At 50.9% G+C, this 16,384-nt stretch overlaps 1 protein-coding gene across 1 annotated transcript; it reads right to left on the reverse strand.

Moving 5' to 3' along the window:
- Positions 1–120: 120 nt before the first annotated feature.
- On the reverse strand, positions 121–14,140 carry BLVRB (biliverdin reductase B). The gene is made up of 5 exons (XM_033845983.2): positions 13,978–14,140; positions 7,032–7,196; positions 6,806–6,895; positions 5,330–5,458; positions 121–377 (listed from the first exon to the last, which is right to left on the reverse strand). The coding sequence occupies exons 1-5, from the start codon at positions 14,054–14,056 to the stop codon at positions 220–222; spliced, it is 621 nt and encodes a 206-aa protein (XP_033701874.1). The 5' UTR covers positions 14,057–14,140; the 3' UTR covers positions 121–219.
- Positions 14,141–16,384: the final 2,244 nt, after the last annotated feature.

Here is a 16,384-nt window from a genome sequence, read left to right on the forward strand (position 1 = left end):
CCAGCACAGGACCAAGCGAGGAAATGAATGAATGAATACCTTGAAAATCTCACACAGAGGCAGACAGAGACACTGAGACACCCAGATAGAGCCAGAGAGAGGAAGAGTCACAGAGGTGGGTGCTCTAAAATAGCTTGAAGCTCTTGGCTCAAGATTTATTGCTCCCTTCCTTTGTTCTCTATTTCCTGGGATGCTGTCCTCCTGGACGGGGCCAGAGCCCTAGTCGTACTGATGGGAGGGGTAGGTGCTGTGCCCGTTGTACTCATCAGTGGTGAGGCAGCGCAGCATGAAGTGGCCCAGGTCGTGTTTGGAGATGACCCTCGAGGGCCCTCGTCCATCCAGGGTCACTGAGTAGGCCCCAGTCAGCGGTTGGTCTCCTGCAAGGTAAAGACAAAGGGACTGGGTACATCAGATGTCCTTTCCCCTCCTGCAACCAACATGTGATCACTTCAGTGATCATCCCAGGGTGTCTACAGTGTGCCCAGCCCAGATGGTATAACAGCCAACAATGTATGAAACCCTTCCCACGTGCAGGGCACTAACCTGTACCCTTTACTTCATTCACTCGCTAAGTGAGTTGTTTTTTTTTTTTTGGTGCGGCATGCAGAACTTCCCTGACCAGGGATCAAACCCTTGCCCCCTGCAGTGGAAGCACGGAGTCTTAACCACTGAACCACCAGGGAAGTCCCATTCGCCAAATTCTTATTGATGACTTATTATACGTCAGGTGCTGGGCACACTGAAAGGGACAAAACAGATATGAATCCCTGCCCTCAGCATTCAGACAGTCACTAGGAAAAGGCAAATAATAAGATAAGAAAGTAAAATAGATAATATGTTAGATGGTGAGAAATAAAGCAGAGAATGGGCTAGGAGTTATTATTAATTCTATTTCACAAGTGGGCAAATTGAGTCTTGGAGAGAGAAAGTTATGTCCCATGGTTGCAGAGGGTGACTTCACAGTGGCAAAGGCTACATTTGCTCTGTGCCCCCCTCGCCCTCCCCCACCATGACCTGGCTGTTACCAGGGCATCTAGCGCCTGTATTCTGACTATGACCAACTTAACTTAGGGATCAAATGCAGCATACCAGCGCAGAGACAACCTGGAATCATGTGCAATAAGAAACACACAGGGCTTCCCTGGAGGCGCAGTGGTTGAGCGTCCGCCTGCCGATGCAGGGGACACGGGTTCGTGCCCCGGTCCGGGAAGATCCCACATACTGCGGCGCGGCTAGGCCCGTGAGCCATGGCCGCTGAGCCTGCGTGTCCGGAGCCTGTGCTCCGCAACGGGAGAGGCCACAACAGTGAGAGGCCCGCGTACTGAAAAAAAAAAAAAGAAACACACACCCTCACCCATGTGGCAATCCTGCCAAAATTTTGTTTTTTTTGTTTTTTTCGCGGTACGCGGGCCTCTCACTGTTGTGGCCTCTCCCGTTGCGGAGCACAGGCTCCGGACACGCAGGCTCAGCGGCCATGGCTCACGGGCCCAGCCGCGCCGCGCCAGGAAGACCCTGCCAAAAATTTTTAATCTGAGTCTGTAAGAAAATAACTATAGAAATCCAGAACGTGGGTTATTTTAAAAGACACCTGGGATAACAAAGTCCTACTGTATAGCACAGGGAACTACAGTCAATGTCCTGGGATAAACCATAATGGAAAAGAATATTATAAAGACTGTATATATATGTTAAAAAAAAAAAGAACAAAAACACCAGGCCTGTTATGTTTCATGTTATGAAAAACATTAAAAAAAAGAAAAAAAGGATATGGAGGATTGTTCCAGGTTAAATATGACATAGTGACTAAACACAACACACGATCCTGGAGCGGATCCTGATTTTGAGGGGAGGGGAAGGTTGGAAGATATTTTTTGGCAGTTGGGGAAGTCTGAATATGGGCTGGATACTAAATGATGTGGTAGAGTGAATGTCAATTCCCTTGGTGCGATAACAGTACTGTGGTTCGTATCCAAATATTCCTTCTTGGAAGATGCCTATCAAGAGGTTCTAGGAGTAGAGTGTGCCGATGTCTGCAACCTACTTTCAAATGGTTCAGCCAAAACAAAAAAAAGAAAGAAAGAAAGAAAAAGAAAAAAATAAAAATACACACTTATTTAAAAAATATACATTACACATGTATTCACATACATACACATTAGATGCATGCATAGATAGATAGATAGTTAGATAGACAGGGAAAGCAAAAAGGCCGAAATGTTAACAAGTGAACCTAGATGAAGGGTTTATGGGTATTCACAAACCTTTAATTTCTTTAACTTTTCTGGAGGTTTCAAAGTTTTCATACACGTACAAAAAAAGGACTGGGACTTCCCTCGTGGTCCAGTGGTAAAGAATCCGCCTTCCAACGCAGGGGACACGAGTTCCATCCCTGGTCGGGGAACTAAGATCCCACATGCCGCAGCACAACTAAGCCCACGCGCCACAACTACTGAGTTCTCGCGCCTCAACGAGAGACCCTGCGTGCTGCAAACTACAGAGCCCACGCGCCCTGGAGCCTGCGCGCCACAACTAGAGAAGAGAAAAAACCCGCAGGCCACAACTAGAGAGCAGCCCGAGCAGACCACGTGCCGGAATGAAAAAGACCCCGTGTGCCTCAACAAAGATCCCGTGTGCCGCAACTAAGACCCGACGAAGCCAAAAAAAAAAATAAGGAAAATAAATAAAATAAATATTCAAAAAAAGAAGAACTAAAAAAAAAACAACTTTGTGTTAAATAATTTTTAGGCATGATCTCTCTGGATATTCACTTCAAACCTGGGAGGTCAAGAAGTAATATCATGAACCCCGTTTACAGATGAGGAAACTGAGGCTCAGAGGCCACGGGCCTTAAGTCCACAAAGTGCTGGGGCTGGGACTTTGCCCGGCTTCTCCGCCATGCAGCTTCACCACTGATTCAGAGCTTAGGATTCTCGTCTCAACAAGAATCCTGAATTGAACCTCAACATTGAGCTTACCTGAACCTCTGTAAGGCGTGCAGGGCTCGTCTTTCTCCAAGCAGAAGGCAGAGGGCACAGCAGAAGTGCTCATCAGCAGGCAGGCAAATGTGAAGGAGATACAAGTGCCTGGCTCCGGCATCCGCACTGCGGTTCCCTCATCCCAGAATGTCCTCCCTTCCCCCAGACACTCACCTGATTCCCCCTGAGGGGCATCTGCACTGCGGTTCCCTCATTCCAGAATGTCCTCCCTTCCCCCAGACACTCACCTGATTCCCCCTGAGGGGCATCCACACTGCGGTTCCCTCATCCCAGAATGTCCTCCCTTCCCCCAGACACTCACCTGATTCCCCCTGAGGGGAATCGTGGCCAGACACACACTTCCTATGCAAGAGACACCATTTAGAATGATGAATTTAGAAATTCAGATTTCCCCAACTGCCAAAAAATATCTTCCGACCTCCCCCTCCCCTCAAAATCAGAATCCAGTTCAGTTGCCATGTCACCTTTAACCTGGAACAATCACTTTTTTTTTTTTAATGTTTTTCATAGCATGAAACATAACAGGTCTGGTGTCTTTTTTTTTTAAAACATATATATATATATATATATATACACACATTCTTTTCTAATATTCTTTTCCATTATGGTTTAGCCCAGGACATTGAATGTAGTCCCCTGAGCGGGGGAATCAGGTGAGTATCTGGGGGAAGGGCCATCTCCTTAGCGAGCCTCTGCTTATAGCTGAGGCTTACTCTCTTCACCGAGTTTTTTTGTTTTGTTTTGTTTTGTTTTGGCTGTGTTGGGTCTTTGTTGCTGTGCACGGGCTTTCTCTAGTTGTGGCGAGTGGGCTTCTCAACGCGGTGGCTTCTCTTGTTGCGGAGCATGGGCTCTAGGCATGCGGGCTTCAGCAGTTGTGGCGCGCGGGCTCAGTAGTTGTGGTGCAGGGGCTTAGTTGTTCCGCGGCTGGTCCGCGGCATGTGGGATCTTCCCAGACCAGGGATCGAACCCGTGTCCCATGCATTGGCAGGTGGATTCTCAACCACTGAGCCACCAGGGAAGTTCCTTCACTGAACTTTATGGTTTCTTCATTCAGCGTAGCACAACCCAACAGTAATACAGATCATCTATTTCGTTTGTCTCCTCCGCTAGAAATGTAAGCCTCATGAGAGCAGAGACTACATCATTGGTACTTGTAATCGTGGCCAGGCACACACTTCCTATGCAAGAGACATTTGTAAATGCATCTCTCCCTCGGTCTGACTCTCTCTCAATGTGTATTCCAGACCTGGGAGGGGAAAAGAGGGTGTGGTTCCCTCCACAGCACCACCTGGAGGTGAGGCATCTTCTCCGGTATTAGCTTATGGGACAAATATTTACTGAGCACCTACTACATGCCAAGCCCTGTTCTAGGCACTAGGAACACAGCTGTAATCAAAACAAGACAAAATCTGTGCTTCAAACAAAATTCTAGTGTGGGAGACATGCGCTAAGTAAGATAAAGAAAGAAACGAGGGACTTCCCTGGTGGTCCAGTGGTTAGGACTCCATGTTTCCACAGCAGGGGGCATGGGTTCAATCCCTGATCAGGGAACTAAGATCCTGCATGCTGTATGGTGTGTCCAAATAAATGAATAAATAAATGGGTTTAAAAAAAGAAAGAAAGAAAGAGACGATGTGAAGCATAAGTCCCTGTCCCTTGAATGTGGGGCAGCCCCAGTATAACTTGCTTCTTTTTTTTAAACATTTATTTCTGTATTTCTGTATTTTATTTGGCTGCACCAGGTCTTAGTTGCGGGATGTGGGATCTTTTTAGTTGCGGCATGCACGTGGGATCTAGTTCCCTGACCAGGGATCGAACCCGGGCCCCCTGCATTGGGAGCATGGAGTCTTAACCACCGGACCACTGGGGAAGTCCCATAACTTGCTTCTAATAAAGAGAATACAGCGGAAGCAGCCCTGAGAGATCTGACGCTAGGCAAGGCAGCATGCAGGTGTTCCAGGGACAGACAGCCTGCACCTACCACGAGCCCTGTCGTGGCTTCCTTCCACACAATTCTATTGCCAGCTACTGAGCAACGGCGTGCGAGATGCCAGCAAGAAGTGTCCCCAGAGCCTAGTCAGCTCCCAGTACTGAGAGAGTCATCATAAATGAGGGGTTTTGTTTTACGTTTTAAAATTTTGGATAGTTTGTACAACAGAGATAATTGAAAAGTATGTTAGAAAGCAGATACAAATCAAGCAGGAAGGAGCATAGAAGGTGTGGGAGGAAGGTCTGCAATTTTCAACTGCCCAGGGAAGGCCCAGTGAATGTCGACAGAGGACAGGAGGGGGCAGGCTGGTGGTAACCCTGCAGCTGGGTCCCCACCCACTCACCTATGTGTGGTGGCATCACAGCCACGTACTTCAGGCCCGACTGCTGCAGTATCTTGTGCATCCGGATATGGTCATCAGTCACATCCTGCAGTCTTGGGGGCACCTTGGACGGGTCCCACAGGAGGAAGGCTGGGGGGACACAGGGTAGGGTCAGCCAAGGCTTGAGGACAGCCTGGCCAGGCCCGTAGCCCACAGGTCTCCTGCCAGGACCAACCCCTACGGGGGCTCACTACTGCCCTCCAGTTTCTCCAGGCTTCTCACCCTGCCTGCTCCTGTCCACTGTTACCTCCTGCCTAGACCATGGCAGCAGCCTCCTCCCGGGTCTCCCTGCCCCTGCCCCCCACATTCTGTTCCCCCAGCACAGCCAGAGGGGTCAGACTCATCTGTGACCCTATCTCACGCAGGGTAAAAGCAAAGGCCCCATCAGGTCCACGAGGCCCCACCTGACCTCACCACCCAGCACTCTCCCCTTCACTCGCTCTGCTGCAGCCACACTCCCTCCCACCTCACAGCCTTTGTAAATGCTCATCCCTCTGCCTGGAGTCCCCTTATCCTCCCACTGCTCCCTCATGTCACTTCCCTTCCCTGGGAGACAATGTGTGATGGAACAAAGGTGAGGAGTGTGGACCATGGAGACAGTCCGGTTCCACACCCCAGCTCTGCCAGCCACAGGCTGTGTGATCTCGCGTAAGGTGATGGGCCTCTCTGTGCCTCCACTCCCTTAGCTAGGAAGCAATAAGAACAGCTACTATTCACTGAGCACCTACTGTGTTCCACTGTGAATATAAGTGCTACTCAAAGGAGTTTTGAGAAGATTAAGTGGCATTCATCTGTAAGGCACTCAGATGGTGCCGAGCACACAATAAGAGCTCAATAAATGCTGTTAGCATTAACTGCTCCTGTTACACACCCTGCAGCCTTCCTTTCAGATTATTCTGGGCAACCATTTGTTTAATACCATCTCCTCATAAATTGGGAGCTCTGTGAGGGTAAAGACCTGGCCTATGTATACACAGCTCTGTCATTTCCTCTATGATGCTCTCCCCCTGATCCTTTTTCAGGATGAGTCAGGCACCCCTCTGGGCCCCCAGAGTCCTCTAGGCTTCCCCTATCCCGGCCCTGACCCCTCTGCGCATGCTCCCCCCGAATCCCGGCCCTGACCCCTCTGCCCGTGCTCCCCCCGAATCCTGGCCTTGACCTCTCTGCCTGTGCTTCCCCCAACCCTGGCCCTGACTGGTCACTGTTTGATGATGGCTCTGTTGCCACGTCCCTCCTCCTTGTAAGAACCACGGCCCAGGGCCCAGGGCTGTATTGTGTCTCTGGCCTCATCCAGCAAGGTTCAGGCACTCAGGTGGTGCTCGATAAATACACAGTAACTTGGAGTGGCTCTAATGCCGCCTTGTAGGAGCCCCTGGGCTGCCCGTCCAGTACCTATCCCCGACTCTTCAGCCCCACCCCTATGACCCCGCCACCCACCCGAGGTGCAGGCCACGACCTTGTCCACTCCGTGGGCCTTCATGGCCGCCACAATGTTCTGGGCACCCTTGGACATCACTGTGGTAGGACCTTAGAGGAGACAGAGAGTGGCTGTCACTGGTGGGCGGCGGCGGTGGCGGTGGCGGCAGGGGTGGGGCTGGGGGCGGGGGTGGCGCTGGGGGCCGAGGTGCAGGGGTGGGCCGTGGGCAGAGGGGGGGCCCAGTACTGAGGTCATTGCCGGTGCCCAGCAGCACGATGACGGCGTCCTGCCCCGCCACAGTCTTGTCCACATCGGCCGCCTGCCGAACGTCACCCACTATCACGTGGGCCGGCTGGGGCCCCTCTGAGGGCAGCCTGGAGGTGTCCCGCACCAGCACTGTCACCTCATAGCCTGCAAAGAGGGGCAGAGAGGCAGGTCAGTCGGCTTGTGGGCTGGCACTCCCAGCCTCCAGGGGCTGGGTCCTGGAGGGTGCCATGAACCCCCAAATCCATCCCGCAGGTCCCCTGTTCTGAGACAATGGTCTTCAAATATTTTCGCTGGCATACCCACAGTTGATATCAAGCTGGTTGTTAAAATAAAGTGATACCTTGATGTCGGTTCATAAATAACCTGCTCTGATGCCTCCAAGGGTCTCTTCTTCCCTTCACTCCCCACTCCTGCGATTTCTCCACCCTCCGGCGACTAAAGGGTTAATGCCTGGCATCACACTGGTCTATGCCCCCCATCCATGGTCCTGGAGCAAGCTGAGGTACAGAGAAGGACATGAGCTGCCCAAAGGTTGTCCATCATTGGGTTTGGTTCCCTAGGTCTTACTTTTGAAGGGCTGGGTCCTGTCTTAGCGGTTACTAAACAGTCTGAACATCACTTTGGCATGTCACCTCCCAAAAGAATTTTGGATAATTCTGTAACTCAGTGTCCCCTTTCTGACACATACCCTCCCTTCTAAAGATTACAACCAACATATTTCTTCCTTTGTTTTAAATAATGGCAAAATATATCAATGTTTATGTGTATTGCAAAAAAAATAAAATTAGTAGTTGTAGTCTCTGTTATGGACTGAATGCTTGTGTCATATGCTGAATTCATATGCTGAAGCCCTAACTCCCAATGTGATGGTATTTGGAGATGGACCCTTTGGGAGGTAATTAGATTAGATGAGGTCATGAGGGTAGGGTCCCCATAATGGAATTAGTGTCCTTATAAGAAGAGGAAGACCAAGGCTCGCTCGCTCTCTCTCTACCATGTGAGAACACAGCAAGAAGGCGGCCATCTGCAAGCCAGGAAGAGGGCCCTCATCAGAAACCAAACCTGTTAGTACCTTGATCTTGAACTCTCCGCTCTCTAGAACTGTGAGAAATGGCTGTTGGTTAAGCAACCCGGTCTATGGCATTTTGTTGTAGTGGCCTGAGCTGATGAAGACAGCCTCTAAATAGCATTCTCATGAAAAATGAGCCAGAGCTCGTTGAAGAAATGGCTGCTTGCTGGGCCACGCCAGGGAGAAGACAAGATGAGCCTGGAACATCTTATCTTGTACCTCCAGCTGGTACAAGAAATGAAAAAAAATGATGGGGTGGGCTTCCCTCGTGGTGCAGTGGTTGAGAGTCCGCCTGCCCGTGCAGGGGACACGGGTTTGTGGGATCTTAGTTCCCTGGCCAGGGATTGAACCTGGGCCCTTGGCAATGAAAGCACGGAGTCCTAACCACTGGACCGCCAGGGAACGCCCCTGTTACATTTCTCTTGATAGCTATCATCATATATGTAAAAAACAAATGATTAGAAATTTGTACACTCTGGGGCAGTGATAATGGTCATTATCATACATAATATTTAGAGAGCACTCACTATATGCCAGGTGCCAAATTCCTGACATTTATTCGCTTCTTTAATCCTCCAAGCAATCCTGGGTTTGAATTCTGTCTGGCCCTACCACTACCTAGCTGTGACACTGGGCAACTCACTTAACCTGTCTGGGCCTTAGGGCCTTCATTTTTAAAATGACACTAATCATAGTCTCTACCTTATAGGGTTACTGTGGGTTTAAATAATATTTCTTTTTTTTTTTTGGCCACGCCATGCAGCTTGCAGGAACTTAGTTCCCTGACCAGGGATTGAACCCAGGGCCACAGCAGTGAAAACGCCAAGTCCTAACCACTAGACCACCAGCGAACTCCCTAAATAATATTTCTAAAAGTTTAATGTAGTTGGTTGATTTTTGACAAGGGTGCCAAGATGATTCAATGGGGCAAGTACAGTCTTTTCAACAAACGATGTAGGGACAACTTGATATCCATATGTAAAAGAATGAAGTTGGATTCCTACCTCACACCATATGTAAAAATTAACTCAAAATGATCAAAGACCTAAATGTAAGTGCTAAAACTATAAAAATCTTAGAAGAGGGCTTCCCTGGTGGTACAGTGGTTAAGAATCCGCCTGCCAATGCAGAGGACACGGGTTTGAGCCCTGGTCCGGGAAGATCCCACATGCTGAGGAGCAACTAAGCCCATGTGCCACAACTACTGAGCCTGCGCTCAAGAGCCCTTGAGCCACAACTACTGAAGCCCACGTGCCTAGAGCCTGTGCTCTGCAACAAGAGAAGCCACTGCAACGAGAAGCCTGTGCACCTCAATGAAGAGTAGCCCCTGCTCGCTGCAACTAGAGAAAGCCCGTGCACAGCAACGAAGACCCAACACAGCCCAAAATAAATAGAATAAAATAAATTAATAAAAAAAAACTTAGAAGTAAACATAGGCATAAATCTTTGCGTCTTTGGATTAGGCAATGGTTTCCTAGCTATGACACCAAAAGCACACGCAGCAGAAGAAAAAATAGATACACTGGACATCATCAAAATTAAAAATTTTGATTTTTAGTGTACGATTCCATTTATATGAAACGTTCAGAACAGGCAAATCCATATAAACAAGGAGCAGGTGAGTGGTTGCCTAGGGCTGGGGAAGGGGTTGAGCAGGAAAATGGGGAGTGACTTCTAAGGGTTTCTTTTGGTGGTGATGAAAATGTTTCAAACTGATTGTGGTGAGGTTTGCACGAGTCTGTGAATATGCTAAAACCACTGAACTGTATACTTTAAATGGGTGAATTGTATGGCACGTGAATGATATCTTAAAAAAGCTGCTATGTAAAAAATGCAAAACGAAAACAAATGAAAAGATTAGAAGAGTGTCTGGCACAGGAAAGAGCATTATACGGGTGTTGGTTGTTACTATACCTTTTCACCATCTCACAATTTTTTTTCCCGTCCTGGTCTAGTATTCCCTGGGCTCCTGGACTCTCTCAACCCCTCCAACCCATATTTCACGTGGTAGCCAGGTAGAGCTTTCCACTGTTATATCAAAGTGCCCTTGGCTCAGATCCCTCCCCTGACCGCCCGCCCCCCCCCAACCGGTGCCCTGAGATAGTCATGTTCCTTAGGACAGACTTCAAGGCCCCCCAGGATATGGCCTCTCCTCTCTCAACTGTGCTGGAGCCATGGCCCTTTTCGCACACTGAACTTCTTTCAGTTCCTCAAATGCATCATGCTGTTTCCTGCCTCCTGGCTTTTGCACGTGCCCCTCTGCCTGGAGCACCCTTACCCTCTTTCCCCAGAACCCCCAGCCAATTGTGCTTCCTCTGTCATGGCCCTACTTATGCTGACCTGGAATCAAGCAAGGGCCCTGTGGGTCCAGGGACTGTGACATATTCACCACCATCTCCCTGACTTTTATATCAACACAAAAGCACACGATATACTGTCTCACGGACCTGGGTTCGAACTCTGGCTCCACCTCTTTTTTTTTTTTTTTGGCCCAGCCGGGCATGTGGGATCTTAGTTCCCTGACCAGGGATCGAACCTGTGCCCCCTGCAGTGGAAGTGCAGAGTCTTAACCACTGGACCGCAGGGGAAGTCCCAGCTCCACTTACTGGCTGAGGAACCTCAGGAAACACCTTCCCTGACTGGTCCTCAGTCTCCTCTCTAAAGTGAAAGTCACAATCCCTAGCATCCCCACCCTGTGTGACCACCTTTCATAAGGGAATGACACCTGTGCTGCCCTCACACACATCGGGGAGCAACGAGAGCTTTCATGATGCCACCGCAGGCACTGGTTAATTACCACTGTATTAGTTAAAACGGACCCTAGTAAACTGTGGGTATTTTGGAGGAGAAACGTTCTCACGGACAGTGAGAGCTCTGACACAGGCCCAGCACAAGAGTGCCTGTTAATGGTACATTATTGGTGATTAGTGACATTTATTGAGGGCCTCCTAGGGAATTCCCTGGCAGTCCAGTGGTTAGGATTCCACAGTCTCACTGCTGAGGGCCCAGGTTCAATCTTCAATCCCTGGTCGGGGAACTAAGATCTCACAGGCTGTGTGGCACAGCCAAAAAACAGAGAGAGAGAGAGAGAGAGAGAGAGAGAGAGAGCGCGAGCAAGCGCGCGTGCGAGAGAAAGAGCGCCTCCTATGTGCCAAGTGCTGTGCTAAGCTCTTTCTGCAGATGAATGATGTTTTTTTCCAAAAATTTTTAACACAACCCACATTTAAATTTTAATAGCAACATGTGGCTAGTGGCTACCATACCAAACTATAGTGTTAGAATTCACAAATTTTGCCCTTCACAAAGAACAAGAGCATTTGTAGGTTATTTCTAAACATTTCTTTTTTTTTCTTTTCTTTCTTTTTTTTTGTTTAAAAAATCCCTTACTTTATCTTTTTCCATTAATTTTTAATTTTGAAATAAATTCAGACCTATAGGAAAGTTCCAAGACCTAGATTCGCATATTTGCTTTATCTTTCTCTCTGTGTATATATAAAATATACACATAACATGTATAATTATATACGTGTATAAAGTTTTTTCCTAACGATGTGAGAGTCAGTCGTAGAGATCATGCCTCTTTTAAGCTTTTTTGATCTCAACCCTCCATACAAAATAGATTTCACTTCCAAACCCAGTATACACAAACCCATACATATATAATTGAAACGAAAGTTTCATAAAACCAAGATTTAACATGTGATACATTCTGACACTGTTGTGACCAATTAAATATATTTCAGAACTCATTATGACCCACAGTTTGAAAAGCCCCAGATTGCAACAACCCCACAAAGTAGGTTGTATTATATGCCCATTTTGAGGATGGGGAAACTAAGGCAATTTTAGGTAATTGGGCCAAGATCACACAGCTATAATCTGAGTTCTCTCAGCCAAGGAGTGCCTATTGAGCACCAACTATATGCTGGACACGGTTCTAAGCATTTTCCATATATTGTAATATCTCATTTAATCATCACAAGAACCCCAGGTCGAGTTCTACTAGTTTCATCCTCACTTTACAGATATCTAGGTACACAGATGACAAGGCACTTGACCACACAGCTGTTAAGTGGCAGAGCTGGGGTTTGGAATGCAGACACACAGGCACCAGAGTCTATGCCTGTCAGGACTCAGCCCTACAGAATCACTGAGATAAATAAAAGCCGAGCTCATTGAACCCCTTCCTTTTTCTGATGGGGACAGCGAGGCTCAGGTTCACTGTGGCTCTGAAGAGAGCTGTCAGAGCCACAGTGAGAAGCCGCGGACTCCCCTAGGCCTCAACGCTCCACACCCCCAGGTGCAGTCCCAGCTGTGCCCAGCAGGGTGGATGAGCAGAATTTCATAGAATCCAGGATTGAGAGAAAGGTAGTAACACGGTAATCCAGTTCCTCAGGGTGACTCAGCAACTCTCAACATCTCCCTCTTACTTCCTCCCCTGGAAATGTTTACCAGCAAATTTGTTCCTCCTGTCCCTACAAGCCAAGATCCTCACTAGGTCTTCCCAGGGAGGGGGAGAGCAGTGGGCTGAATGGGGAACTTTCAGGCAGAGTCCCTTGAAGGGACAGCTGGGCTAGGAGACAGCTGAGAGTGGGATCCTGGTGGCCTCCACCCTTTTGGGGCAACCAGATAGTCAATATCTTCAGAGTCACCAAGGCCAGCAAGGGTGGGGCGCTATATCTGGAAATGTCAGGCTCCGATGGGGGTTGGTGAAGTCTGGACGGTGGGGGCAGGGTACTGCTGCATGATACTGATCCCCTTTCCTGCCCCCTTTCCTGGGGCAACTGCAAATTTTCAGTGCTCATTGACTTTCCCGGGACCCGTGTGCCCAAGTCTTCACCCTTGTCTCCGTGATCTTCTTTCCATTAGGTGCCCACAGCAACCCACCCGTCAGCCTTTTCAACTTTAAGCCTTGGTGCCCACACCAAGAGCCGGTGGTCTTTTGGCAGTTAAGAGCAAGCACTGGTGGGACTTCTCTGGTGGCGCAGTAGTTAAGAATCCGCCTGCCAATGCAGGGGACACGGTTTCGAGCCCTGGTCCGGGAGGATCCCACATGCGGCGGAGCAACTAAGCCCATGTGCCACAACTACTGAGCCTGCACTCTAGAGCCCACGAGCCACAACTATTGAGCCCACGTGCTGCAACTATTGAAGCCACCACGCCTAGAGCCCGTGCTCCACAAGAAGAGAAGCCACTGCAAGCCCACGCACCATGATGAAGAGTAGCCCCGCTCTCTGAAACTAGAGAAAGCCCGCGCGCAGCAACGAAGACCCAACGCAGCCAAAAATAAATAAATAAAATGTGGTGGGGGAGTAAAAGACCCATTGGTGGTCTCAATAAAAAACAAACAAAGAACAAGCACTGGGTACAAATTCCAGCACTGCCACTTTCCAGCTATGTGACATTGGGCAGATCACTCAGTGGGCCTCAGTTTTCTCATCTGTCAAATGGGGTGATACTAGTTCCCACCCGACATGAGTGCTGTGCGGATTTAACACGTGCTAAGAGAGGACAGTGCTGGGAGGCCAGCCCAATGCCTGGCTTAGTTAAGCCCTTGCTGGGTGTGCAACCACCAGCACCACAATAACAACTACATTTCGTCAGAGCATTGGATTTAAACCTGTCACTACAGTCCCCCAGCCTCCTAGGGCCAATACCTGTTCCTTGGGCTCACGTAAAATTGGACCTCACAGCGTCCCCCGTTTCTGCCCCCGTGGCCACCTGTTTTGCCCCCCTAGGTCCTCACACATCAAGGGCACTGAGGGCCCCAACCAGCCTCGGCCCGACCCCATGATTCCACTTCCTAAAGTTCTGTCTGTGTACCCCGTGACACGCCCTGCCCGCCCCAGCTCATGCCTGCTTGCACCGCCTGCGCCAGGGTGGTGAGCCCGGTCCTTCCGGTGGCGCCGAAGATGGCAATCTTCTTGACGGCCATGCTGCGGGGTCGTGGAGTTGCGGGGCCGCGGAGTCGCAGGACACGCGGGAACCGACTGGCTGCTAGGCCGCCCTCTCCGTCCTTCCCTAGCGGGAGAGACGGGGCGGGGCCGCTCAGAGGGCCACGCCTCAGCCAGCCTCCTGCCCTCGACTCCGGCCGAGGGGCGGGGCCATAAGGCCACTCCTCTGGTTAAGAACGGGGTGGGCGGGGCGGGAGTCGGCTCGCCTCCGCCTGCGGCCCAGCACCGCCTTCCAGCCCACCACTTAGACTGGGAGGCGTGGCCGTATCTGGAGGTCTACGACGGTGAACCCAGTGCCCCGCCTCCGAGCTCTAAACTCCCAGAGCGGGGCGGGGCGAGCGCGGGCCACACCCACATCTCTCTCCTCGCTCAGACCCCCTCTCTCAGGGCCACTAGGCTGATCTGGGACTCACACTACGCCCCGAGGCCTCCTCTAGGCTACAATGGGAAAAAGTGAGGGAGGACAGTGTGGGTGTGTGGGTGTGACACTGTAACTGCGTGTCTATGTGCCCGTGTGGCCCTGTGTGACTGTGAATAACGCCAAAGGAGAGCATGATTGTGGGTGGTACCATGTGCCGTCCTCTGCGTAAAACACCGTATTACAGTATGAGACTGTGTGTGACACCACGTGTGGAAGACATTGATGCTGTTCTTCTGAGACCTCGTAGTGACACTGGGTGACAGTGGGTCAGTCTGTGATGCTGTATGCATCCATGCCGCTGGGGGATATGGTGTGAGTGTGGGACATGTGTGAGTTGTGTTATGTGGGAGTGTGTGACTCTGTTAGTGTGTGACACTGCGTGTGTCATGTAAGTTGTGTGACAACGTGCCATCATTTGAGTGTGGCTGTGGGTGTTGACTGTTGTTGTGGTGCTATTTGTGACCTGTTACTGTGTGATGTGTAAGTGGGCGACAGTGCCGGGTGTATGACCCCCATGTGAGTGTGTAAGGGGTGTAACAAGTTCGAGTGTGTAAAAGTGTGTGACGCTGTGTGATAGTGAAGCCGTGTGACACTCCTTGTGACCCCGTGGAGGTGTGCAGCAGTGTGCGGCATATGTGTACTTGTGCACGAGACCGCGTGAATGGTGGTGACAGCATTTGAGTGCTTTACAGTGTGTGACGCTGTCGGGCCCTGTTCCAGGGCGGGACCTCATGTGAGCTTATGACTGCGTGAGACGGTTTGAATATTTGACACTGTGTGACCCCATGTGAGGGGGTGGCAGTGTGTGTGTGGATGTGGATAATGTCTGTGACGCTGTAGGTGACCCCGTGTGTGTGTGGCAGTGTGGGACTGTGTGACCCCGTGAGAGTGTGGACTGTGTGTGACGCTATCTCGGGCCCCTGCAGCTGTGTATCACACGCCGTGGCCGGGTGTGTGACCGCGCGTGGGCCGGCGCTGCAGGCGGCCGGGGTTGGCGGGGCACCGCGGGCGGGAGGGGGTCCCGGGGGCGCGCCGAGCGCGGCGGCCGCGCGAGCGGGAGGAGGCGCGCCGGCGGCCGCGGCGCATGCGGATCTGACCGAGCGGCTGGGCCGGTGGGGCCGAGCAGAGACGGCCAGGCCGGGCAGTGGACGCCGACAGGGAGGGCGGTCGGGCACGGTCAGCAGCGGGGACAGCGGCACCGGCGGCCGCGGGCCCAGGTGAGCGGCTTGGGGATGGATAGCCCCTCCCTCCAGCATCTTCCCACCTGCCCTAGCATCCCTCCCCCGCGCGCCTTGGACATGGACTGAGCCCCGAGGGTCTCCCCGGCTGGGGGAGGCGGAGGGTTGAGGGCAGAATCAGCTCCCATCCGTCAACCCAGTCCAGCCTCCGCACCATGCGTGGGTCTTTCATCCAAGCCTTGTCCTTCCCAGGCCCCTCTCCTTGGGAACGGTGACTAGACTGCAGGGAGAGAGAGGCACGGGCTTGGAAGGGTTAAAGCATCCTATCTCAGGTCCCATCCCCAGCCTCGCCCAGCCAACCTTTCCTGGAGTCTGCAGGACACCCCCTTCCACCTCCGCCACCGCCTTCTCCCTTCCTTCTCCCGTTGAATCACGTAATGGCCAGGGCTGTTCCACCTCCAGACTGCCTGAGAGACCACGAAGTGCTAAGTGCCTCTCCATCTCCAAGTATCCTCCATTGAGGAAACAGTTGTGCTCACCGTTTCACAAGGAGGGAAACTGAGGCACAGAGAAGCCAAGTTAAAGGTAATGGGGTTTAAAGATACAGCAAGAATAAAGCAGGACTTGAACTCATTTCTGTCAGACTCCAGCACAGGCACTTTTATTTGCTAAGATATGTGACTGGAGGATGAATAATAATAGCAAAGCCC

This window comes from Tursiops truncatus, chromosome 19, assembly GCF_011762595.2.
Source record: "Tursiops truncatus isolate mTurTru1 chromosome 19, mTurTru1.mat.Y, whole genome shotgun sequence".
Taxonomy (NCBI): domain Eukaryota; kingdom Metazoa; phylum Chordata; class Mammalia; order Artiodactyla; family Delphinidae; genus Tursiops; species Tursiops truncatus.